The sequence below is a fragment of the Saccopteryx bilineata genome, chromosome 11, assembly GCF_036850765.1.
Source record: "Saccopteryx bilineata isolate mSacBil1 chromosome 11, mSacBil1_pri_phased_curated, whole genome shotgun sequence".
NCBI lineage: Eukaryota > Metazoa > Chordata > Mammalia > Chiroptera > Emballonuridae > Saccopteryx > Saccopteryx bilineata.
In genome coordinates, this window is record NC_089500.1 from 78,307,142 (window position 1) to 78,333,828 (window position 26,687).

The following is a 26,687-nucleotide window of genomic DNA, read 5'->3' on the forward strand; positions in this document are numbered from 1 at the left end:
GTGAAAGGTGCTGGCGGGTAAATGAAACAAAGGCTCCCTCTGAAATCCGTTGTCCTCGTGGGTGGCATAGACGGTCATGACAGACACATGGACCAGATTTAATATCTGGGAGATTGACACCCCTGACGTGGCATGTGTTTATCCCCACGTGTCTGTGGTGAATGTTTTTCCGATCCTTTCCTCCAGCTCTGAGAGTATCACCCGCCGATACAGACCATGCACCAGGGCACGCGCTTCCCACAGGTTCTGTCTCTGAACAGTCCCCGAGTTGCTCGCGTGGTGTTGTTACCGATGTCCCCGTTTCACAGCTGGGAGAACGGACGTCTTCGCAGGAGAGAAGGTGCTGGTGCAGAGCCACACCTGCGAGACGTGACGGAGCTGAGGCTCAGGTCGTATTAGTAACATCTGTGAGATGTGTGATGTTTATGTGAGTGTGGATTTTCCTAATGGAACACCTGTACAGAATGAGCAGTTGGACTCATATTATCTGCCTTGAGACAACTTCCTAAGGTTCCCGGGACTGATGTTCTGGGTACGAATCCTGCGTGAGAATAAGGTTAGGACACACAGTAGTTAACCGCGACGGTTCTTTTAAGCTTTTCAGATTCAGATACAATTATTGTTGTTTTAATAAAAAGGCATTGGTGCCTAATAAATATTTCTTGGGGGGAAGAGACAGACAGATGGATAAATGAGGCCTAAGGAAAGATCCTCTTGTCATCATACGTTAACACATAAATTAATACATAATCCTGTTACTATTGGTAGCATTTTTTGCTATTGCATTTAAAAATCACATTTGATGAGTCATAGTATCATTGTCTTAAGAAGAAAAATTTCATTAAAATCCACTTGGTTAGCTTTTGATGCAATATCTCTGGTGTACTAAAATGTTTGTGTATTTGCTGGTAGAACAGGAATCAATCGGAGAATGCTCTGTAACGTTTCTCAGAGATCAATTAATTCAGTGCACCCGTTCGCACGTTAGGATGGAAGGTCTAGATTGACTGGACAGCAAGGTTCCTTTTCCGTCTAGTAGACCAGCATTTCCGTGAGGGCCGTTCAGCCCCCCAGCAGAGCTCACAGCCTGTTGGGCTTCAGGAATTCAGTTCACTGTTTGTTTCTTCCAAACTTCAGCTTGTTTCCGAATGTGGGGATTCAGAATGGCTTGGTTTTCACTGGCACATTGCACACCCTTTCAACCCAGTATCTGGACATAACCCATCGTGTTCCCCTGGCCACCAGTGTAGATGAGGGCTGTGTCTCAACTGTATGTGGACTGTGAGTTCACTTAAGCCGATAGGATTTCGATTTCTTGATTGAAAACATGTCATTTTCCTAAGGGCAGAGTCCCGCATTCGATTCCCCGAGCCTCACAACTGGCTTCTCCCTCCCTCATCCATGGGTCTGAAATCATTCGTTACTACAGCTGGGACAGATGTTTATAATCCTCTCCTCAATAATCGTGATTCTGGAAATCTCTGTGCATTTTAATGAGCATGTACAACTTTATGTGGTTTCGATATATGTATCTTCTTTATACTGAAAGTTTTGTTTTTATCTTCACCCTGTAACTTCTTCATTTCTGTTGTTCCTAAAACTAAAAAATGTCCAAATAACAGTCCATACATATATATATATGGACTGTTCCGAAAACCTTTCATGGTGGGTGGAAGTGGTTTTTAAGACCTCCCCAGCCTGACCAAGCAGCAGCGCAGTGTATAGAGTGTCGGACTAGGAGACAGAGGACCCAGGTTCGAAACACTGAGGTCGCGAGCTTGAGCGTGGGCTCATCTGGTTTGAGCAGGGCTCACCAGCTTGAGCCCAAGGTCTCTGGCTTGAGCGACAGGTCACTCACTCTACTATAGCCCCTCGGTCAAGGCACATATGAGAAAGCAATCAATGAACAACTAAGGAGCCGCAACAAAGAATTGATGCTTCTCATCTCTCTTCCTTTTTGTCTTTCTGTCCCTGTCTCTCTCTCTCTCTCTCTCTGTCACAAAAAAACAACTCCTCCCCATAAAAAACCGATAGATTATATTTCACATGAAATCAACTGTGTTATAAGGAAAACCAACCAAAAGAGTTGTACAATGGGAATTAAGACTACATGTACTATTACCCATCAACTAAAGGACCAGTTTCTTCATTGTTGGACTGCATTTCCCCAGAAAACATGATTACTCTTAGTTTTTTAAAAAGGTACCTCTAGGCCCTAGCCAATTGGATCAGTGGTTGAGTGTTAGTCCAGTGTATGGAAGTCCCAGGTTTGATTCCCGGCCAGGGCACACAGGAGAAGCTCCCATCTGCTTCTCCACCCTCCCCCCCTCCTTCCTCTCTGTCTCTCTCTTCCCCTCCCGCAGCCAAGGTTCCATTGGAGCAAAGTTGGCCCGGACACTGAGGACGGCTCCATGGCCTCTGCCTCAGGCGCTAGAATGGCTCTGATTGCAGCGGAGCAACACCCCAGATGGGCAGAGCATCGCCCCCTGGTGGGCATGCCAGGTGGATCCCTGTTGGGCACATGCGGGAGTCTGTCTGACTGCCTCCCTATTTCTCACTTCTGGGGAACCACCCCCCAAAAAAAACCCCACAACCACCAAAAGGTACCTGTATTAGTTCGAAAGGCTGTCATGCTCATTAGGCTGATTAGAAAAGCTTTCAAAAACATAGACAAACATGAAGTAATAAATGTCTTATTGACCTAATTGAGCATCTTTAAATGCCACAGAGGAATGGCTAAAGATTTTAATACCTGTGTAATAATGTTGCCCTTTAAATGTAACTGGTTAAATTTTTAAAGCTGTGTTCTGGGATTTTGCAGCTTGGTGTCCATTAATATCAATTGAAATGTGTGGCCAAATCCCTGTGAACCACTTTGAAATTTTACCCCCTAGTGTTGATAACGATAATCTTCTGACAGAGCAGTTAGACATAAATTATTTATCTTCTTAGCTCAAATTTCTTTTACTCTCTAGGGCCATCTAAATAAGGGGGGAGGGAAGAATCCCAATATTTCTTTATCAGTTCAAAGTAAGACGCATGTAAGGAAGACATCAGTTTAATATATATTGAACTTGTCAGTTATATCATGCAGAGGTAGCAATATGCCTATCTGAAAGGTTTAAAGTTACAAATGATCTTAAAAATGCTTTCCTTTAACTTTATTCTTAGATACGCGTATAGAAGTGTGTGTGTGTGTGTGTGTGTGTGTGTGTTCTTGCAGTGCATTCTCCTGTCCAATATATTAGCCTTCTTTATGGTTAGAACATACAAACTAAGAAGAAGTCACTGATGAATATTTTGAAATAGAATATTGACCTTCAGTTCCCGATTTCCCCTAACTGAAGACCTTGCCCTCTGGCACTCAGAAGTGTCTGCATTGAACAGTCTTGACTAAGGAGCGTTCATCAATAGAGGAAGCTTTGCGAGGCGTGGGAGCCGCAGGCGGACACTTCCGCACTCTGGTACTGAGGACAAAGGCATCCGTCACACACAAATTCAGTTTTCCTTGAAATGGGTGTGAGCAGGCTGAAAAGATGGCCAGCGATTTTAAGGCAAGTTCTTTGTGCTTTTCCACAGTGAGCAGTCCAGAAAATACGATTGATGATGTGGTGAGGACGCAGCCGTGGTGGGGGTGACGATAGAGGGTTTGCCAGGTGTGTGTGTGTGTGTGTGTGTGTGTGTGTGTGTGGTATGTGTGTCTGTGTGCATGGAGCTCTGGTTCGAGGTGATCTCTAATCCTTGCACAAATAGCACTACTTTTGGTTCAGAAAACGCCTTTAAAGTACTACTGACTTACAAGTCCACACCAAATATAAAAAATGGCATTCCTGTGTTAGGAAAGCATTAATTTGTTCCGGGCTGTTTTGACCTCAGAGACTGGCAAGTAGCTTTAGCACAGTGTATATCATCATTGAGAAAACAGCCCCGCCGTGTTCCCCGCCTCCATGAAGTTTCATTACAGCCAGGGAATAATACGTTGGTAATGTCTGGCCGAATCAAGTATAAAATATGAAACACATACTTTCTAACTACGGAGTTCTCAGTTCTCTTCCACTTGGTTAAAACTTTGTCATGTATGGAAAACTTAGGTTGGGCTCGCTGCGTTGCGCCATGTTCGGGGGGGTATACATGAAGAGCGGTGTGGAATCCGTGGGTTCGTCAGCCCCTCGCTGGGTCTCACGGTCCCCACGTGCACACCGGCTGCCGCCGGTGCCTTGTGGAGACACAACAGGGCTGTGTGTCTGCTGGCGCGCTAGGTGGGATTGTTCTCTTCCCCAGGACCTGGTGTTCCTTGTCCTTTGAAAACAGACGCCTGAGTGTTCTGTACAATGGTTTACACACTGCTGGATATCAAAGTGTGATACGCGTCTATTTTATCTGAGGTCGCATAACACGTCTGCATCCGGGTTCTTAAAATAAATGTGTGTCCCTTTACGTACTTGGAGACGTAAGGGTGTTTATGGGACACCTGTGTGTAGCCCTGAAGTGGAGGCAGGGGAACTGGAACCTGGATGGCCGCCCCACCGTCCCGACCAGACGGCGGCGAGCTCAGTGGTCTGTGTGCTAACCACTGGTCCATCTCTGCCCCCACAGGCACCGCCATCAGACCCATCGCCCTGAGAGCTGTGACCTCCATCGCCCGCGCGTTGCCGGGGTTCCCCGTCTTGGCCACGGGGGGGATTGACTCAGCGGAAAGCGGCCTTCAGTTCCTCCACAGCGGAGCTTCGGTCCTTCAGGTACGCCCTGCGCGCGTCTGTCCCTTGCGAAAGCGCCGTCTGAAACTACAGGAGACGTCACGTGACAGTGAGCTCGTTCTCGTAGAGGCTCTCAGGGAGGAGAATGGCGATGGCAGGTCGTGTTAAGTTTCTAACGTAAGTTGAAGGCAAAGTGGAGGTCGATTCCCTGCTGTCATGGAGGACTTCCAGACCCTCTTTTTTCTTCTCAGCGTATTCATTTACCGCTCTGTTTCAAAGCTAAGTGAAATCAGGTACCGGCATTCATGTTGTACTATAGGAACAAAAGAAACATAGAAGAAATTTGGTAAATTTAAAATCTTTTTTTATATTGTATTTTTTCTCTTTCTTTCTTTTTTTTTTTTTTTAGATTTTATTTATTGAGTTTTAGAGAGAGGAGAGAAAGAGAAAGAGAGGAGAAATAGGAAGCATCAACTCAAAGTAGTTGTTTCCTGTATGTGCCTTGACCGGGCAAGCCCAAGGTCTCGAGCCATTGACCTTAGTGTTCCAGGTCGGTGCTTTATCCACTGCGCCACCACAGGTCAGGCTAAATGTAAGATCTTGATTGAAAAATAAAACACACTCAAGTTGCGGCCCGTGCACAGAATCTGTGCTGTGAGGAACCGAGGGATCACCACACGGACTCGGAGCTTCCCGGCAGCCAAAGCAAAGACTTCACTGCTTCCTGGCTTTCAAAATATAAATATAAATCAGTGGTCTTCCTTTTCTGATACAAAGCTGAGGGAGATTCTTCCACTGTCTCCAGAAGGAATGCTGTGAGATGTCATGCATTGTACTCTTAATAGCACCCCTCCATATAATTTAAAAGTTAAGTAATTTTTCTTAGTTGTACACTTGCTTGTTATAAGGTTGCTCAGAAAACACCCAGTACGGTGTTTGGCCCATTGATTAGACCATAAGCATGTCTGTTGACAAGCAAGGGACCAGGTGTGCAGGTCTGCGTGGTCTGACTTGATGCCAGGATAAAATATTTCGTGTGATGACTAGGCCTTGACCTCTCAGGAGTACTGCGTTAACATGGCTCCTCACTACCCAGTCACAGTGGTATCTGGGAAGCAGAGGGTTTAGCATCTCTGATGTTTCTCCGGCAGAAGAGTGAAGTGCAAATAGTACTGTGTTGCCCACTTGGCCACCAGAGTTAACATCGTTTTTGGAAGTATAGTCTAACATGAAAATAGTGTGTATCAAAATGCTAATGGAGGGCCCTAGCCAGTTGGCTCAGTGGTAGAGTGTCAGCCTGGTGTGCAGGAGTCCCAGGTTCGATTCCCGGCCAGGGCACACAGGAGAAGCGCCCATCTGCTTCTCCACCCCTCCCCCTCTCCTTCCTCTCTGTCTCTCTCTTCCGCTTCCGCAGCCAAGGCTCCATTGGAGCAAAGTTGGCCTGGGCGCTGAGGGTGGCTCTATGGCCTCTGCCTCAGGCTCTAGAATGACTCTGGTTGCAACAGAGCGATGCCCCAGATGGGCAGAGCATCACCCCCTGGTGGGCGTGCCGGGTATCTCCCGGTTGGGCGCATGCAGGAGTCTGTCTGACTGCCTCCCCGTTTCCAACTTCAGAAAAATACAAAAATAAAATGCTAATGGAGGTGGGCCAGGGCTTCCCACTAAGTACAGCTAACCACATTTATATATAAAACTCTCATAAAGAGGCTCTGAGAAATAGAAAGCAGGTCAATTCCCCAGCCCTCAGGGCCCAAAGAATAGTGCAGTATTCCTTTTCTTGGGTTTTCTTTGTGCCACACAGATCCCAGAGGTCCCCGACCCCTGCCAGGATGGTGTTAAGGAAAGCCAACTAGAATAGCACGTTTAAATAAGATCAGGAGTCTCTGAACATAATACCCAACATGTTAAGGTCTCAATCAAAAGTCACTTATCAGATGAAGACCCAGGAAGATCTCAAGCTGAGCAATAAAAGACAATTAAAAGACGCCAACGTGACAGAGATGTTACAATTATTTGACAAAGATTTTAAAGCAGCCATTATAGAATTGCTTTCACGCGCAATTATAGACAGGCTGAAAACAAATGGAAAAAAAAAAGAGATGGCCTCATCAACAACAACAAAAAAATAGAGGATTTAAGGAAGAACCAAATGGAAATTTCAAGACAATTACAATATACAAAATTTCAAAAAAAAAAAATTACAATAACTAAAATGCAAAACTGAGTGAATTGGGTCAACAGCAAAATGGAGAGAAGAGAAGAAAGAATCGCTGAACTGGAAGACAGAGCAATAGGAATTAGGCAAACTGAACAACAGAGAGACCACAGACCAGGGGGGAAAAACAAACAGCCTCAGGGAACTCTGGCACTTGTAGCAGGCTGTCTAACATTCACGTCACCAGAATGAGGGGAGAGGTCAAGGAAGGAGGGGATAAAAGTGTAATACTGTCTGAAAACTTCCCAATTTCTGCAAAAGGCATGAACCTACAAATTTAAGAACTAGATGGACTCAAAATACAATAGATCTAAATGAGTTCACACTAAAACACATCAGAGTCAAACTTCTGAAAACTAAAGAGACTTTTAAAGAATCTTGGAAGCAACAATAACAAAAAGTAAAAAAAAAAAAACAAAAACATTATATCGCCTGCAAGGAACGAATAATTATGAAAATGGCTTCTCCTCAGAAACTGGTGAGTCCAGGAAGATGGGTAACATTTTTTAATTGTTCAGTGAAAAGATCTATCAACCCAAAATTCTATATCCTTTAGGAATAAAGAAAAAAAAAATCAAGACATTTTTTAACTACAGAAAATGAAGAGAATCTATTGCTAGGAGATGGTAACTGAAAGAATGGCTAACAGCTTTTCTTTAAAAAGAAAGAAAAGGATTGAAGAAGGGACCGTGGGACATCAGGAAGGAGGGAAGAGCCTGGAGAAGTGTCTTCTAGAAGAATCTGGAAGATCATGACTGTCTAGGTTGACTGTCCCCTGACTTGACTATCATGAGCACAGACAAGCAGTGGACTGGGGGGTGGAAGTCAGTCAGGAGCACGCCCAGAAGAGATGCCTGCTCGTTTCCAGACAGGGGCGATCGTGGGCAAGTCACCGACCGTTGACTGTTGACCGTGTGCTCGTTCCAGCCGCGGATACACAGAGTACTCCAGCACCCGCCCGGGAGTGAACTCGTTTTATGCGGCTTCGATGGACATCAACTGCGGCTTGGAGGATGAGGGGTGTGGCCCCAGTCACGCGGCTAGTGGTAGACCCAGAACTCAGACTCAACACCGCACAGCCGTAAAGCCGGGGCCGTTTCCCCTGCACACACGGCCTGTTCCCCGCCCCAGAACCTCGCGGGTGAGGAATTCAGTGGCAGGCAGGTCTTCTTTGTTCCCCCGAGACTGGCCTGTTCAGTCTAGCGTCTTCTTCCAAGTAAGAATCCAAAGAGGAGAGAAATGTGGACACATAGAAAAATAAACGTGTGCGATATGTTCTGCACACAGATGTGTACGTACTCAGTTGTGTGGGCCGCAGTGGATACATATACGTGGTGTCCCCGTAAAAACGGCGGCGGCGGCAGCCACCGTCACTCGAATGGCAGCTTCTGTTAGGGTTCTTCTTGGGTCCAGAAGCAGAGACACTGGGGGCCACGTGACCTTTTCCCTCCGAGGAATCTCTAGTTCTGCTCAGGCTCTGTCTCCCTAGATCAGTCCTTGCGTCTGCCTGCTCTGAACGTCTGCCTGCCACGGGTCACGTGGGCCTCCCCACGTGGTCATCTTTCCACTCCCACTTCCCCGTGAAACGCCTCACTGGCTTCCTGGCCGTTGGCTCGGATATTATAAAGAGGAACTGCATTTGGCTCAGTCTGTCCTTTTCAGCCCAGACCCCTCTGTGAGACACGGCCACCCAGTGTGTCGACGGGTTGGTTGACATGCAGCGGAAACACCCTCTCAATGCTCGCTGAGTGAATTTGTGAAATGAACGTGCCTGAGTCTCGTACTATATTTTTACCAGGTTGTGAAGAGGGTGCGTGTGGTGGGGAAGGTGGTCGCAGGGACCTTCCATTTCAGCGACAGCTGAGAAGGGCCCCCACTCCCGAGTTCTGTTAGACCTCGGCTCCCAGATGAGTGTGTTAAAAACGGGAAGTTCCACACTTGGGCTTTGGCTGCTACAAACATCACAGGTTACGTATCAATTCTACAGCGAGCTTGAGGCAGATTCTCATTCAGCCAGAATCTTTTGAACCCATTTTTCTTGAGCAAAACATGTGAACTGAAGTCAGTTTTAAGCCAGACTTAGGACCATTATGAGTGGGAAGACGTTTGCGTTGGGAATTGTGGCTGGGCGTGTGAGGGAGGTGGAGAATGTGTCCTATGTCCACCCCTCTGCCATTGCCGCTGAATGTCACTTGGATCCACTCCCTGGTCCCGGGTCATCCTAACCTTTCATTTCCTGGACTTTTGGGCTGCTGAACGCTCTTCGAGAAGTTGTGACTCAGCCAGTGGGGTTCACTCCAGAGCCACGGTGCACCCTGTCAGCCGGGCCGCCAGTACCAGTCAGCATCCGTTTTAGCCACCTTTTAAAATAATATTTTTTTGCGTGGAGTTCCCCGTAGCAGTGAGTGAGTTAGTTGAGGGCTTTGCCACACAGGTCGCGGCTCGGAGACCCTCCGCTGTCCCCTTGCCCCCCTCCCATTCCTCCGACTCCCTTCCTTCACTGGCTCTCGTTGCCCCATCAACCCACTGTGGCTTCTACGCTGCTTCTCTCGAAGGGCTGGTCACATACTCGACCTCGGGTAGAATGCCATCGGAGCTTCCGTTCCAGGGGTCTGCACTCCAAGGGGAAGTGTGTGTGTGCTGACAGCCTGCACTTGTGTAAGACGTGACGAGCCACACTGTGGGTCCCTTCAGGGTGAGAGGGCTGGGTCACCAGAGGACAGAGGGCGGGAGGGCACGGAACTCGGCATGTAGGTTGGTTCTGCTGTTTCCTGGCACGTGAACTATGTCTGCAGGTGAGTTCACGACTGGAATAAGGATTTGTACCCGAAGTCATTTCCAGTTCAGTTTTCAGTATACGTAATGCCCAGGAGGTTCTGTGTGACTTCAGAAAAAGCACTGGCCCTGGCCGGTTGGCTCCGTGTTAGAGCGTTGGCCCGGCATGTGGAATTGCCAAGTTTGATTCCCCATCAGGGCCCACAGGAAAGTGCCCATCTGCTTCTCCACCCCTTCCCCTTCTCTCTCTCTTCCCCTCCTGCAGCCATGGCTTAAATGGTTCAAGCAAGTTGGCCCCAGGCCCTGAGGATGGCTCCATGACTTCGCCTCAGGCACTGAAATAGCTTGGTTGCCAAGCAGCGGAGCAATGGCCTCAGATAGGCAGAGCATTTCCCTGTAGGGGGTTTGCCAGGTGGATCCTGGTCAGGGTACATGTGGGAGTCTATCTCTTGGCCTCCCTGGCCCTCACTTAATAAAAAAAAGGAAAGAAAGGAGAGAGGGAGGGAGGGAAGAAAGAAAGAAAGAGAGAGAGAGAGAGAGAGAGAAAGAAAAACTGTACTGACGTTTCAGAAACAGAAAGCTAAAATGTTTTTCACAAGTTAGGCAAGTATGGTAGAGCATGCCTTTCTTGTTAATCACTATGGTTCACAGAGAGCCGTTCATTCATTTATTCATTCAATAAATATTGATGGGGAAACTCCTACGTGCCTAGCACTGTTCTGAGAACTTGGAATTCTTCTGTGAGTAGAACAGACAAAAGCCCATTACCTCACTGGGCTCACAGTGTGGTGAGGGGAGAGATACAACAGACACGAAATATGAACGTAAGTGTGTCATCTGATGTGCAAAACGATAAGAGCTGTGAAATGGAGATTTTTATTGAAGGAAAATATCTAGGTAGCAGCCTTGCTTGCTAAAATTTTTACTAATTGAGAGTTTAACTGAAATACAAAAAAGAAAATCACAAAATATTGTAGACCACCTTGCAGTTAATAACAGAATGCCTTTTAGGGTCTCTGTTGCATTTTCATGGGCAACTTTTCCACTTTTGAAGTCTTGATACCATTTCTAGGATGTGTCATTTCTCCGTGGTGCTATTTCTCTTATTCCCAAACTTGCTGTGACAAGGATGTTCACATTTTAATGGTAAAACACGTACAACAACGGTACCTTGAAATGCTTCAGTGAATGCTCAGTATACGAAGCAAAGAAGTACCGGAGAGTAATTTGGAGATTCCAGATCGTACCTCTAGCATGACTTTGGAGTGGATCCAGCTATCCCCACAGAACCGCTCGGGCTAAGAAGCGAGGTGCGAAACTGGCTGTGGGTCTGTGTTCTTGGGGAGCTGCTCTTATAACTTGGGGAGTCAACTCACCTGACTTCTCATTTATTTAAGTGAACCCAGAGTCTTTGAAATAAATATGAGTTCTCCTCCTCCATGGTATAGGCTCTCTCACTGGTTAGAATATGCAAGTCAGAGCTATGAGTATATTTCAGAGACCGAAATTTATAAATACCTCCTTGTTCAATGACATTCTGAAACTCTTGAGGTCTTATAAAATCTTTTGGGGGAGACTCTGAAGAAAAGAAGCCCGCTTCTGGCTGCCAATTCAATTATCCACGAAGAAGACTGTCAATAAATAACTTGAATAATTGCCCTTTAAAGCCTTTTGAAGAGAGGACTTTAATAAATTAACATGGACCTTTAATTTTTTTTTTTTTTTTACTCTTAGTTTTGCGTGTGAGTCCCAGATCTGGCCTTCCCATGGAATCCTAGATCCCCTTTGTCTCATTTCAGTAATAATTGACAATTTCTGTTCACACACACACACACACACACACACACACAAATGAATTAGGGATTTCTATTCCAACCGAAACCCAGGCTGAGTCGGTTGCTTTTTGTGCTGGGGTTCCTCCCCAAATGCTCACTCTCCTCCATTGTATGTAGATAACGTAAGTACTGCACTCCCCTTTTCTTCGCCGAATGACTGTGGGCTTCTATAATTTAATTGAAGGATGTTGCCGTTACCACTCAGTCTCTTGAGGACTTCGATTCAGGACCCAGGAAGTGACAGGAAGCTGTTGTTCACTCACCAGCTGCAGGAACTACCAGCCCCTTCACTGAGATTGTATGGGTGGGTTTTGTAGGGTGTTTTTTTTTTTTTACCCCATTTCTTTCGTGTGGCTTCATCACTGAAGTTAACAGAAAATCCTGAAATACAGCAGAAGGAAAGAGCTCAGTGGGTACTAGCGGTGAAAGGCCCAGCTGCATCACGGACTCTCACTGATGTTAAATAACCAGATCCATTTTTGGGGGTATTTTTCTGAAGTTGGAAATGAGGAGGCAGTCAGACAGACTCCCACATGCACCCGACCGGGATCCACCCGGCACGCCCACCAGGGGGCGATGCTCTGCCCACCAGGGAGCGATGCTCTGTTGCGACCAGAGCCACTCTAGCGCCTGAGGCAGAGGCCAAGGAGCCATCCCCAGCGCCTGGACCATCTTTGCTCCAATGGAGCCTTGACTGTGGGAGGGGAAGAGAAAGACAGAGAGGAAGGAGAGGAAGAGGGGTGGAGAAGCAGATGGGAGCTTCTCCTGTGTGCCCTGGCCAGGAATCGAACCCAGGACTCCTGTACGCCAGGCCGACGCTCTACCGCTGAGCCAACCGGCCAGGGCCAACCAAGTCCATTTTTAACAGGAATCTCAGCTGCTCTGGTGGAGCTGGTTTAAGCTAAGCGGATTCTTTTAGACGTGATTGGAAACGGTGTTATTTTATTAAAGCTGGAGAAAAAGCAGCAAGGGAAGCCGTGTGATGACAGTGTTCCCACGTGAGGGCAGGGGTCATCCCTGACAACATCCCATTGTGGTCCCCTCGCAGGAAGGCCTCAGTGCCGACCCCACACCCCACCTTCCCGCCTCGGACCCAGGAGCAAGTAGATGCTCAGCGGGCACTTTCCACCCTCACGGGATCCTGTTCAGTTTCTCGCTGGCGGTTTCTGTCCTCCGAGACGTGAGTCCTCCTCTCTTCCGAGACTACCGACAGCCTCCTTGTCCCTGGTGAGCTGCCTCGCACGTCTTTCTGACTGTTCCCGAGGACGATGGCACCAGAACTGCCTTTGTCAACACGAAGCCATCATTCCGGAGGAAGCACATCCCCAGGCTCATGTTCCGCTGACAGTACAGCATCACCATCAACTTTTTCACAAAAGAGACGTCATTGACGGTTCACCCAAAACGCCGGCTCACCCAGAGCCTTTCTCTAATCATTCTGTTTTATCACGGGCTTAATGTATTTGATGTTTTCCCTCCAAGGGTCCAGATCAGAATAGATGTTTGTGGCATTCTGAGTACACTGCTCACCAAAATTAGGGGATCAGGGAACGTGCAGGTCCTCCAGGACTTCCCGCCTTGTGTCTGGTGCCTTCTCCACCAATGAGATCAGAGTTGGTTTGCATCTCATTTGCATAATCAGACAACTTTCTTTGACTTGTCATTGGCTTTTCTGATGTCCTTGTTTAATAATAATAAAAAAATCAAATGCTTCTTCTGTTTATCACTTCATATTCATTTTGAAATATCTCCTAATTTTTGTGAGCAGTCTATTTCTCTCGCAAGAAAAGAATGAAATGTCAGAGCAGAAAAAAAAAAAGACACTTCAGAGCTGGTCCCTCATAAAAGCCTACCTCCCCCCGAGTTGTGAGCCCCGTGTCTTCCCGTTGTGTCCCCCACAAGCCTGCTTTGTATGCGTGTCCAAGTTCCGTGTCACTGGTCTTAATTACTGTCTTCGGAGCGTCACCAAGTGGTTCGCTTTTACTGTGATAATGGTGTTCCTGGGCAGGGCCACTCTTGTTTTTGAAGTGACTTCCCTCTTCCTGCCTTAGGCTCAGGGACTCTGTCCTCATTCTGACGGCGACAGAGAGATGGGAAGGGGTCTCTCCGGGCTGTTTGAGGACAGGTGCTCGTTGGTGCCTCTTTCCGTTTTGGAGAAAGTGACTTCCTTCTGGGGTCCTCACCAGCCGAGCCTCCCATGTGTGTGTCCACCTCTGTATTTCGGGGCGGCCTCCCATTGGGTCGTCCCCGTCCCCACAATGTGTTCAGAGCACCCTGGACCGTCTGAAGTGACCTCTTTCAGAAAAGACCCGGGACATCATGTGGGTTGTGTTTCATTCTGATTTTACTTGAGTTTTCCTTTTTCTTTTCTTTTCTTTCTTTCTTTTTTTTATTTCTGTTGAGATGTTTCCAAATTTCTTCCTCGATCACAGATTATGGAGTGGATTTGAGCGTCTTCTCGCTAACCACCTTCAGAGAGTGAACAGGATGAAGGTAGATTTCTTCGCTTTCTGCTCTCGCGATCCGCTGTGTGCAAGGCTGGGGCTGGGGGTGGGGGCGGAGGAGAGAAGGGCGGTGCCCTCGGACAGCGGCGGCTGCTGGGATCCAGGGCCCCCGCACCCACTGGCCAGAGCGCTGAGAACCGCTTTCTGGGGGCTGCCCTCTCCCCTCCCAGTGAGGAAACCCCAGGAGCTGAGCAGTCTTGCCTGAGGCCTCTGTGTCATTGCTTCCTGGGTGGTTTTTGTTTTGTGTCCTTTGATCTTGAAAGCCAGCATTCTCAAGTCCCTGGTTCTTCGGGCTTTCATTTTGGGAATCCTGCGGTTGTTGGCCCCTAGCGTCACTCCGACCCAGTTCATTCGAGGCTTGGCGGTTCCTGGCAGTCTTTGCGAGCGGCTGTCCATACCCAGGTGTGGCGGTGTTGCTGTGGATGGCAGGGCTGGGGGGTGACGGAGGGCACTGTGGGGTCTGTAGCCCCTGCTCCACGCCCAGGGGGATGGAAGGCACTGTGGGGTCTGTGGCCCCTGCTCTGTGCCCGGGGGGATGGAAGGCACTGTGGGGTCTGTGGCCCCTGCTCTGTGCCCGGGGGGACGGAAGGCACTGTGGGGTCTGTGGCCCCTGCTCTATGCCCGGGGGGACGGAAGGCACTGTGGGGTCTGTGGCCCCTGCTCCATGCCTGGGGGGACGGAGGGCACTGTGGGGTCTGTAGCCCCTGCTCCACTCCTGGGGGGACAGAAGGCACTGTGGGGTCTGTAGCCCCTGCTCCATGCCCGGAGGGACAGAAGGCACTGTGGGGTCTGTGGCCCCTGCTCCACGCCCGGGGGGACGGAAGGCACTGTGGGGTCTGTAGCCCCTGCTCCACGCCCGGGGGGATGGAAGGCACTGTGGGGTCTGTAGCCCCTGCTCCACGCCCGGGGGGATTGGGGTCTGTGGCCCCTGCTCTATGCCCGGGGGATGGAAGGCACTGTGGGGTCTGTAGCCCCTGCTCCACGCCCGGGGGGATGGAAGGCACTGTGGGGTCTGTAGCCCCTGCTCCATGCCCGGAGGGACGGAAGGCACTGTGGGGTCTGTAGCCCCTGCTCCATGCCCGGGGGGATGGAAGGCACTGTGGGGTCTGTGGCCCCTGCTCCACGCCCGGGGGGATGGAAGGCACTGTGGGGTCTGTAGTCCCTGCTCCACGCCCGGGGGGATGGAAGGCACTGTGGGGTCTGTAGTCCCTGCTCCACGCCCGGGGGGATGGAAGGCACTGTGGGGTCTGTAGTCCCTGCTCTATGCCCGGGGGGACGGAAGGCACTGTGGGGTCTGTAGCCCCTGCTCTATGCCCAGGGGGATGGAAGGCACTGTGGGGTCTGTAGCCCCTGCTCCACGCCCGGGGGGATGGAAGGCACTGTGGGGTCTGTAGTCCCTGCTCCATGCCCGGGGGGATGGAAGGCACTGTGGGGTCTGTAACCCCTGCTCTATGCCCAGGGGGATGGAAGGCACTGTGGGGTCTGTGGCCCCTGCTCCACGCCCGGGGGGACGGAAGGCACTGTGGGGTCTGTGGCCCCTGCTCTATGTCTGGGGGGACGGAAGGCACTGTGGGGTCTGTGGCCCCTGCTCCACGCCCGGGGGGACGGAAGGCACTGTGGGGTCTGTGGCCCCTGCTCCACGCCTGGGGGGACGGAAGGCACTGTGGGGTCTGTGGCCCCTGCTCTATGCCTGGGGGGACGGAAGGCACTGTGGGGTCTGTGGCCCCTGCTCTATGCCTGGGGGGACGGAAGGCACTGTGGGGTCTGTGGCCCCTGCTCCACGCCCGGGGGGACGGAAGGCACTGTGGGGTCTGTGGCCCCTGCTCTATGCCTGGGGGGACGGAAGGCACTGTGGGGTCTGTGGCCCCTGCTCCACACCTGGGGGGACGGAAGGCACTGTGGGGTCTGTGGCCCCTGCTCCACGCCCGTGGGGATGGAAGGCACTGTGGGGTCTGTAGCCCCTGCTCTACGCCCGGGGGGACGGAAGGCACTGTGGGGTCTGTGGCCCCTGCTCTATGCCCGGGGGGACGGAAGGCACTGTGGGGTCTGTGGCCCCTGCTCCACGCCCAGCCTCGCCGTGTCATAGCTGCAGAAGCGTGGGCTGCTCGTTTGACTTCTGCAAACCTCCGTCTTTTCATAAAATGGGAGCCCTAGTTCGTGTCTCACAGGGCTGCGTAAGGGACAAATGACGTGGACTGTGTTAAAGGGAGTGTCCCAAGTAGAGTCCCTGGGCTGTCCCCGGCTTGCTCCAGCGGCCCGGCCCTGCCACGGTCTCACCAGCCGGCGGTGCCCGGCACGCCAGGGAAGCTTAGGGCCCTGGTCCGTCCGGCTCTCAGGTCGGCTGTGCAGTGAAGAGGACCCGTGACCGCTCCTGTCTCTCATCCCAAGCACCGGGAAGGAGGAGTCCCAGGACTGTGTCCTTCCAGCCTCGCGGCTGACGGTCACTGAAGGCCTGGGTGTGGGTGGTGACACCGTCCCGGGGAGCGGGGGATGGGCAGACAGCCGGGGTGCACGAGCACGTCTGCAGCAGGGCCTGCGACTCTGTGCAAAGGACGGCGAGGAAAGCAATGACAGGAGGAGCAGGGTTCTCGCCGGCCCGTAAAACGTTTTTATTTTGAAGGCGTCTGCTAGAAATCACACCGATGTCCCAGCTTTAGAAGTTCAGAAAGGAAACGAGAAGGTTAAGGTTAATGAGAAGCCGTGAAGGAAACTGCAGTTGGGATGTCTCTCCAGTCCGAGTGCCCTGTGACTCAGAGCTCTGCCCGTTGACCCCTGTGGTCCCTAACTCGGGATTCAGAGACCAGGCGTGGGCCAGGTGTCCTCGTCTGGAGCAGGAGGAGCACAATCAAGTTCAGCAGCGAAATGCAAGCTCACGATCAGTTTCGCCAGAGAGAAGAATTATGGACAATTGAGGGTTTGACCCAGTGTGAAATCTAGATTTTTGTCAGTATTGTGTGCAGATGTATATCAATATTTACTGGGCCCTGGCTGGTTGGCTCAGTGATAGAGTGTTGGCCTGATGTATGGATGTCCTGGGTTTGATTCCCTGTCAGGGCACGCAGTAGAAGCAACCATCTACTTCTCCACCCCTCCCCCTCCTTCTTCTCTCTTTTTCTCTCTTCTCCTCCCACAGCCCTGGCTTGATCAGTTCACGAGAGTTGGCCCCAGGCACTGAAAATGGCTCTGTGGCACTTCTCCCTCAGGTGCTAAAAATAGCTCAGTTGCCAAGCAACAACCCTAGATGGGCAGAACATCACCATTTTGGGGCTTGCAGGGTAGATCCTGGTCAGGGCACATGCAAGAGTCTGTCTCTCTATCTCCCCTCCTCTTAGTTGAATATATATATATACTGGTTTTTCACATCTTCCTCTCATACCTTGACTATTTAATAAGAATTCATCTCTGAAATAAACTGTTTGCTTCTGTGTTACAAGTTTGCCATAGGAAAGAAAATCACATCATCGCTGCTTCCAAATAGAATGCTTTTCAGAGGGATTTTGTGAATGTTCTTATTGTACATTACTCAACAAATTGTCATTTCGGGTAGAGGACCCAATGGATTTTTTGTTTTATCTAAGTTAAAAAAAAAAAAAAAAGACAAAACAATCATTCAGGAGCCGGCCCTCTAGAAATATGTGCCTGGGTGTGAGGGACGTGTTTGTGGCATCCAAGTTATCAAGTCCAGGAGGCCGATAAAAGGTTCTGAGACAGAGACGGGACTTTCCACAGATTCTAATTGCAAGTTAAAAGTCACCGCCCTGTGGGAAATTAAAAATGGAGACGAGTGAAAGGAAAATTCCGGTTGAGAGAAAATAAAATCCCTCAGGGGAAAAAGCAGAAGACTCCACGGTAAGGAAGCAGAACTCACCCCTCAGCGGCCTCCGTGGTGCAGCTGCAGATCAATAGCATGCAGTTCATGCATTACCAGGAGAACATTAATTTGCAATTACCGCCGGTGATCGGACCGTCCGTGGGCTGTCTCCGTCGGCACGGGGTGACCTTTGGCTGTGAGGGATTCCATCGTCATTTTCGAAACGGAGCAACAGAGAGGCCAGAGGGAAGTCTCGGTCACTCGCAGCCATCGACAGCCTGCCCCGCACAGAGTGGGAGCTTCGTAGTGTCACCCCAAACGGTCCTGCCAGGGAGGGGAGTGAGCCCAAGCCGTGGCGGGTGTGGGTGCCGGACGGGTGTGCCGTGCCCGCCTGGTGACGGGGACGCTGCCAGCGACCGGGATCAGGTGTCCTGTCACGCAGACCTCTCCTGACCCCGCCCGCAGCTGGGGAAGCGAGGACACGCCCTGCTTCAAACTAGCGCGTCGCCCCTGCACGCCGAGTCTCCCATGAGGAGGGGAGGCCGATGTCCCCAAACCACTCGTTCTTGGAAGGAAGTGGACCTCCGCGCTGTCACCACAAACGGTGTGGCAAGGACCCAGGCAGCCTCGTCCTGAGCCTGCTGCCCAGGCAGTGAGATCAACTCACCTGATGCAGGAGGCCTCGGGGCACAGCACGCTCTCCGGCGGGCATCGCGCCACACACACACACACACACACACACACACACACACACACACGGGAAGGCGCATCGCGTCGTGGGGGTGACGCCCCAGCGCCCCTGCTCATTAACCAGGACTCGGGCTTTCTGAGGGCTGTGAACCTTTGACCTTCAGTTCGGTTACCTGTGAAGTGGGCATCGTGATTTTAAATAGAATAAATGGAAGGTCTTGAAAACATTGCCTTCCAAAGGCAAAAGAACAAAATCCTAAAGGGATGAAGCCTTTAAAAGCAGGCTCATCTATTTCCCTCAGGCATTTTCTCCTAACAGTCAGGACATGCTGCGTCTCTGTGGTGGGCAGTGCTCAGGGTCGCCCGCCCACCCATTAGATGTCTTTGTGACTCCTGGGTCCTTCGAAACTTTCAAATCAGATTCTAATGGCTTCAAGTGTGCAAATTCCCAGTTAAACACTTCTTCCTTCTTTAACCTATTCCCAAGGACCTAACTACGCCCTGGAATTAAAAATTTCGTGCCTGCCAATATAAACCTTCATTCTTCCCAAATGAATTATTCGCTGTTTGTGAGACAAAAGAAGGTGGTAGATACAATGTCGGAGGGCCTCAATTTATCAAACGCCTGTTTCAGAGAGCTGCTCAATCCCACCTCAATGGACATGTCAGATATTATCGTATTTAGCCCAGTTCCCCGGGTGGAAAATGATAGGACTCCAGTCGTCAGGCGGGAAGGGCAGGAGCCGTAATCTCATTATCGTCTCCCTAAATCAATCATCACTTCCTGTATATCCGCTCCGTCCTAATGATACCAGATGCTGTTCCCGGGGAGGAGACGAGAGAACAGCGTACCGTGACTCACCGCGGAGCCCGAAAACCATGACACACGCTGAAAGATCTTTTCATCGCGGGCGAATTCAGTTTGGCCAAATACAGCGTGCACATGGCTGGTCCTCCAGAGCTAAATTAAGAGTCACGTTGCATATTCATAGGGCTCGATGTTTCTAAAACACACAAAGTCAATGAGGCTGATCTAGAGAGAAGTTAAAAAATACTTATAATAAGCTGGTTCTAGTGCATTTTACAGCATGATATAAATATAACGAGGTCATTTTTACTTTATAACCATTTGAGAATACAAGCAGTCGTTTATAGTGCGACGTTGTATAGACAAGACTGGAAGGAAGTTCACTTACCTGCGTCTACCTTATTCATCTTTTCTTTCATGTTCATATTTGAATTCAAGGATGTACACCAAGCCCGTAGGCTGTAGATTTTTGCTCAAGGGCTGGTGGTCCGATTTAGCATACGCTGGCAAAGCGCAGTGATCGAAGTGCCCTTGTTTCTTGGCAACTCCCTTCTGTCTTATGTGTTCACCTGCACGGGATAAGCTTCTTGTTTATACCGTAAATGTGGTCATTTCCCTGCTGGGGCTCGGTTTAATAACTTACCTTAGGAATTAGTCCACCCAGAGATAAAACTCAAAGGGCATATAGTAGTTTTAGATTAAGATGTACGTACAATTAAGAACTGGGAGGCCTGACCAGGTGGTGGCGCAGTGGATAGAGCATCAGACTGGGATGCGGAGGACCCAAGTTCAAGACCCCGAGGTCGCCAGCTTGAGCGCGGGCTCATCTGGTTTGAGCAAAGCTCACCAGCTTGGACCCAAGCTCGCTGGCTTGAGCAAGGGGTCACTCGGTCTGCTGTAGCCCCCCCAGTAAAGGCACATGTGAGAGAGCAATCAATGAACAACTAAGGTGCCACAAGGAAGAATTGATGCTTCTCATCTCTCTCTCTTCCTGTCTGTCTGTCCATATCGGTCCCTCTCTCTGTCTCTCTCTGTCTCTGTCACAAAAAGAAAAAGAAAGAGAGAGAGAGAGCTGGGGTAGTTATTCTCACCTGGGGGTGAGATCTGCTGTACCACACGTGCTCCGGGGAAGCCTTCCTGGTACGCGGCGGCGCCCCATAATTCCTATCTCCCTCGGCCCTCCTCACCGCCTTCGGGGAAGCTTCCTTCCAGCGGTGGCACTCCGGGCTCTGCGGCAGCTTGTTTGATGAAAGAATTTGAAAAGAAACCAAAGAACTGGTTTCATAAAGTAGTAACTTGTTGAACGAAAGAATAAACGACCGAGTGAATAATTTTTTATTTATTTATTTATTTTTAGTAATAAAGAGTTCTTCTTGAAGAAATGATCTTTTGACGTTGCTCTCTTACAGTCAGAATCCGAAACGCCCTCTGGAACACTCCCGACTCCATCTCGGCGGGCGGGGAAGGAAGGCTTGGGAAGAGGAAATGATTCTTTGGAACCAGTCGGAGGGCAGGGCGGATCATTTCAAATGCCAGTATCCGTTCAGTCGTGCATGTGGTTATTTGCTTAGAACTCTCTGAGGCTGATGAAGTTCTGAACTCCGAAGTATGAACCTGAAATAATTAAAGCCACAGAAGGAATTCTTCGTCATGAAAATATTGGTCCCGAGCCAAGGAGACGACGGGTTGGGCGTGGACGTGTGCCTGATACAGAAGCTGCAAAATTAAATAAGAGCATTCGAGGCACAGAACAAGATCGAGAAATTTCCCTTAGCTCCTCCCGGCTCTATATTATTACCTGCCCTTCATTGTAGCCAGAGTCTCCACGGCTACATATGAATGAATGCTTTAAGCGTAGAGAGGTTTGTGTGTGGAAATGAATAGTTCAGGGCGCTGCCTGCGTTAGACACCTCGCTCTGAGTTCAGTCATGGTGACGTGACATCTTTACAGACTTCTGAATGACCACTTTCTTCAGTTGTTATTAAAAGGGACTAGCAGAAGAGAAAGAATCAAATGACAGCTTCCGTCGAGGTGCCGGCACCGAGAGGGGGGAGCAGCAGATGAGCCGTGATCCGTATACGGGCTCCGTCGAGTGTGGCTGTGGCGGACGGATCGGACTCCGGGCACCAAGAGGACTGCCAAGAAGCGGGGCCTCTCTCTGCCTCCCGGGAAAGCCCTGGTGTTCCCGAGGCATCGCTAAGCGACCGTGCCGGAAAACGAATGTTCGATCGTGCAAGGAGAGGTACAACCTGAGTGCAGCGGAAGAAGTCGGGATGGAAGAATTTCATAGTGCGCTGGTGTGAGTCCCGAATTGTGATCTGTTTGCACACGTAGGAGAAGAGGCACTGGTGTGATTGACAGGGAAGGAACAGGAACTGCCCTTGTCGTCGTATGCTGTCACGATGACATCTTGGTCCGGATAAATAACGTCCACGGGTTAACTTGCCTGGTAGACCTTTCTCCTCTGGGCATTATGTATGACTGCTTCTTCTGTGACGTAATCCCCCAGGTAGCGTGTTAGGAGATGAGACTGTAAGTCAAGTGTTTCCATCCGGGCTGACTCTTAAAAAGTAGAGGTTGCCTGAAATGATGGATTTTAGTCGTCTGGCTGCCCCCGTTGGGATGCCGCGGTCTCCTTCCTCAGTGGGGTGGATGTCTGCGGTTTTCCTTCCCCGAGGGTAAGCAGCCTCGGTCTGAAAATATTCAATAGAGATACCCCGAAATAAACAGTCCGCCAGTTTCTGTCGTATGTCGTTCAGAGTGGTGTGAGGAAATCTCATGCCGTCGTCCCGCTCCGTCCGGCCAGGAATGGGAATCCAGCCCTTGTCAGCACTACCCACCCATTGGTCACTTAGTAGCCTCTCAGTTAGAGAGAGAGACAAAGAGAGAGAGAGAGCGAGCACATTCACTAACTTTGGTTACAGTAGATTGTCCTAATTGTTCCACTGTATTCTTACATAGTTATCGCTGTTAATGTCTTACTGTGCCTAATTTATAAATTAAACTTCAGGACAAGTCTGTGTACGCAGGAAAACACCTGCTGTGTGTCAGGCTCAGAGCCACCTGCAGCTCAGGCGTCCGCGGGGGTGTCAGAAAGGGCCCTGAGAGGAGGGGAGCTGTTACCTTCAGCTTTCTCCACCTTGCACGACCACCTGTGTTCCTGCAGCCTGCTGGAAAATTGCCGTGTTAACGGATGCCCAGTAGCAAAGGCCCCGGAGGGTGGGACTCGGCTCTCTCAGAAAAACCCTGGAGCATCTGGGACGTCCTCAAACTGCAGCCACAGGACGGGACTCCCCGGAGCCTGGTGTGATGAGGCCGGGGGTGTCACCCCCGTCGTCTGAGGCCTGTGCCTACGCCTGTGGAGAGGCAGGGCCGTCCACAGCAGCGTCTGAAGAGGCCGGACGGCAGTGGCCACTCCTGGGCTGTCCACGCGGAGCCTGGCTTGCCCACTGTATCGCTAGCCCCTCGTAAAAGGCAGAGAGAGCGCCTGCGTCCCCGTACGGTTCTTTTAAATTATTATTTTCCTGGTTCGGGTCCTGGTTAAGATCCAAGTCTGTCTCGAGCTGACGTTGGGAGGCGCGGGTTCGAGGAAGGGGGCGGAGGAAACCTCACGTGCGGGCACCGCCCTTCGCTGACTCCGCCCTGGTCGACGTCATTGGCGGAGTCTCAGACAGCGAGCGACCGGGCAGCCCCACCACGCTGTTCTGAGCAGTGGTCCCGTGGTGGCCTTGCTGCCTTTGACAAGATACACGGAGAATCGGTGAGTATATTCGGTTGGCTCTGCACCCCGGAACAAAGTACCGTAGAAACAGCTCATTCTCTTCTGTCTGCCGTCTGCCGAGCTCCGATCCAGAACCTAACCAGACAGACAGTGGCCACAGCTGGACATGGGAAAGGAGCCCGTCCACCTTCATAAAATCCCTTCTTGATTTGGGGGAGAGGGGTGGGCCCCGTGCCTGGACGTGTCCGAGAGGTTAAGCCGTGGTTTGTAGCTAAGGAGCCAGGAGTGTGACTGGGCATGAAGTTCTTGAGAATGAAACAAGCCAAGGGACTCCTATACCTTGAGGATTTGTTAATAAGTAGCCATTAAAGGACAACTTTGAAAAAACAACAACGACAACACTTTTCTCTCTAAGCAGAACCACTTGTCCATCGGGGTATTTCTGAGCTGACCCTCTGAGAAGCACTGTCTGTGGAGCTGTTTATGATGAGCTCTCGTTCCCCTCAGACCCAGTGTGCTGTGGTCAGAACGTAGAGCACTGGACACAAAGACACGTTTCTTGATAGGGCGACGCTTGGACAGCTGTTTTACTTAGAGACCCTGAGCCGTTCCATAGAAAAGCTGAAAGAAGCCCCTCTCCTTTCGGGGTAAACAAGACGGAATTCTGCTGAATGCTAGAATTTTGCCACTTTGGGGAGAAAAACCAGCAGAAGCCGCTTGAGAGTGCTCCCCAGTGTCCGAGGTCTCGGAGGGAGCTCAGATCAAGGCGGCACCGCCGCGTGGGGCGGGCGGAAGAGCCCGGTGTCTGGACCCATCGCCGGGAACCTCTCAGAGTCCCGCTCTCTGTCTTCTTCCCGCCGTCCCTGACGTCACTGCCGAACGCGGCGTACAGGGGACCCCGTGTTTGCTGCCGTACAGCCTCAGCGCCTGGAGACTCCGCGCTAGCACAACTGAAATGTGTCGTGTTGTGTGGATATCCAAATACATCCCCCCTCCCAGCTCCCTGGGTACTGCGGCTCTCCAGGGGCTGCCTTGTCCCCTGTAGCTTTAAAAAAAGAAGTTAAAATGCTGGCGTTTTGTTCATGAGTTCTGAGCACTGAGCAGCGCCGTGTTTACGGAGCACCCAGCACGCATCGGGGGACGTTGCTCTTCCGATGTATCGCTTTGACAACACGTATCGTGTACCCGTTTCAAAAGTTGCATGTCCTTGTACACGTCTGCTGGCCTGCACTGGGCAGAACTCGGTCCAGTGAGGAATGACTGATTCCCAGCCTCTGGGAACTGATGTTTTCATCCAGTGGCTGTGGACAGATGGGACAGGAAACTCCTTGTCCAGCCAACACCAGTGGAGGCCTTTTCCCCAGTTTTAGGAGTAAACCTTCCAGTGGTCATCTAGTTCTTACAGTTACAAAAAAAAAACAAAACATTTTTTTTTAATTAAAGAAAACTAGCCTGACCAGGCAGTGGCACAGTGGATAGATCATTGGACTAGGATGCGGAGGACCCAGGTTCGAAACCCCAAGGTCACCAGCTTGAGCCCAAGGTCACTGGCTTGAGCAAGGGGTCACTCACTCTGCTGTAGCCCCCCACCCCTGTCAAGGCACATATGAGAAAACAATCAATGAACAACTAAGGTGCTGCAATGAAGAATTGATGCTTCTCATCTCTCTTTCTTCCTGTCTGTCTGTCCCTATCTCTCTCTCTCTCTCTCTCTCTCTCTCTCTGTCACAAAAAGAAATGTAAAAAGCTATGGATTTCTGCCACTATTCATTAAGTAAATTCGAAACCGTTTCAAATCTATGATTTTGAAGAGTACGGATGTAAGAGGGCAGAGGTCAGAGGTCAGGGTGCGAGCACAGTCTCTGCCGCCCGCTGACCTGCCAGGTGTCCTGGGTCCTTTCCCTCGGTTCTCAGATGTAGAGGCCCCGCCTCGGCTTCCGCTCAGAGCGGAGTGGGGACTGAGTCCGGGGTTCCCTGAGAGCTGCAGACAGTGTCCCTGTGGCCTGCTGCACCCCAACCCTGTGAAACAAGGCCGGTCTGGAAAATGCCGAAGGTCCCCTCGTCCCGTCTGTCACCTGCTCTGACAGCTGCACGTCACTAGATAACTAGTTCTGACTCTCGGCCAGCCTGCCCTGACAACCGCAAAGCATTAAGAAAATACTGCAGATGTCACCATTTCTTAGACGGTTCAACCCTTTGTCAACATAGATTATTACCGTGTTTCCCCGAAAATAAGACAGTGTCTTAGATTAATTTTTGCTCCTGAAGACGTGCTAGGTCTTATTTTCAGGGGATGTCTTATTTTTCCATGAACAAGAATTCACATTTATTGTTGAACAAAAAAGTCAACATTTATTAATATACTGTAGTCACATCCTCACAGACATCAGCATAACCAGCCACACTCTGAATTCCATCAAGAATTTCTCTGTGACTCTATTTCCGTGTACAACAATCTACCCTGTTTCCCCGAAAAGAAGACAGTGTCTATTAATTTTTGCTCCTAAAGATGCACTAGGTCTTATTTTCAGGGGAGGCCTCATATTTTTAAGCTTGAAAACAATTGTACTAGGTCTCATTTTCGGGGGATACCTTGTTTGGGGGAAACAGGGTAGGAACTGAGCATAGGATTCCTTTTTGCTTTATCCTGTTTCCTTTTTCTGGGAGCCTTTGAGAGTTGGAGGGCTGGTCCTCTCCCCTCGGTGTCTCACCTGTGGACCGTGTTCGCGGGCAGACACTGCACGCGCTCCAGCCCCCTGAGACTCGCGGGGAGGGTGTTCTGCAACGTGATGAGCATTACAGGAGAATTCCCACTTCTGCTTCAATGTGGGAACTCTCGAACACTCTCCCACATCCTGTTGCTGACGCACTGACAGAAGCGTTGAGACGCCTCACAGCTAAACTGTGAGCCCGTATTTCACGTGCACGTTGCCTGTGGCACGATTCCAAGACCGGGAGTGTGGTTTGTCCGCCGAGGAGACAAGAAGGGAAAAGGTCCGATGGTGACTGCGGGTTCGTCGGAGTTGTCTGAACAGTTCCAGGTCCCGCTTCAGAAACCATGTCACGTTTTGAAATATCACTTGAGAGCTGATATCGACACGTGCCGCCCTCACACGTTGTGCCTGCTTTGCAGAACTCTTCTTTGCCCAGCTGTTTACTCGGGATGAGTATTCTGAATCCAGTTTGGATTTCATCCGTTAGCTTCCTGGTCAACCGTCTATTATCCCGCAAGGAAGCTGGCTTTTCCTTTATAGGTGATGCTTCCCGTTGTGACCTCCCGCGGGCAGTTTAAATTCTAGATGCTCTGATAATAAGGGTGAGGTTTGATTCCATTCTGCCTCTCTGAGCTGTGGACTCCCCACAGCACTTCCGCCCACGGGATGTGATTTAATCCTCACAACCGTAAGTCAGACGTGTCATTCACTTTTATCCAGTCCGGAGGTGGGAGACAGAAACTCGGGAGGCTCAGACACTCGCCTCCGTCACATGGCGACTAAATGACCAGCTGGGTCTTCGACATGCTTCTGACAAGGAAGACCAGAATTTTCTTGAGATCATTGCTTCATGCAAATAAAAATAAGATCCTGCCTTAGGCAAAAGAAAAAAGAAAAAAAGAAAAATGTATTCGAT

The 26,687-nt window shown here is 50.3% G+C and overlaps 1 protein-coding gene across 1 annotated transcript in view; it reads left to right on the plus strand.

The window, feature by feature from the left end:
- DPYD (dihydropyrimidine dehydrogenase) overlaps window positions 1-26,687 on the plus strand; it is a 660,046-nt gene that overhangs the window by 530,779 nt on the left and 102,580 nt on the right. The window contains exon 19 of the mRNA XM_066246448.1: window positions 4,597-4,739. Coding sequence (XP_066102545.1) covers window positions 4,597-4,739 — 143 coding nt within the window. The remainder of the gene's footprint in view (window positions 1-4,596; window positions 4,740-26,687) is intronic.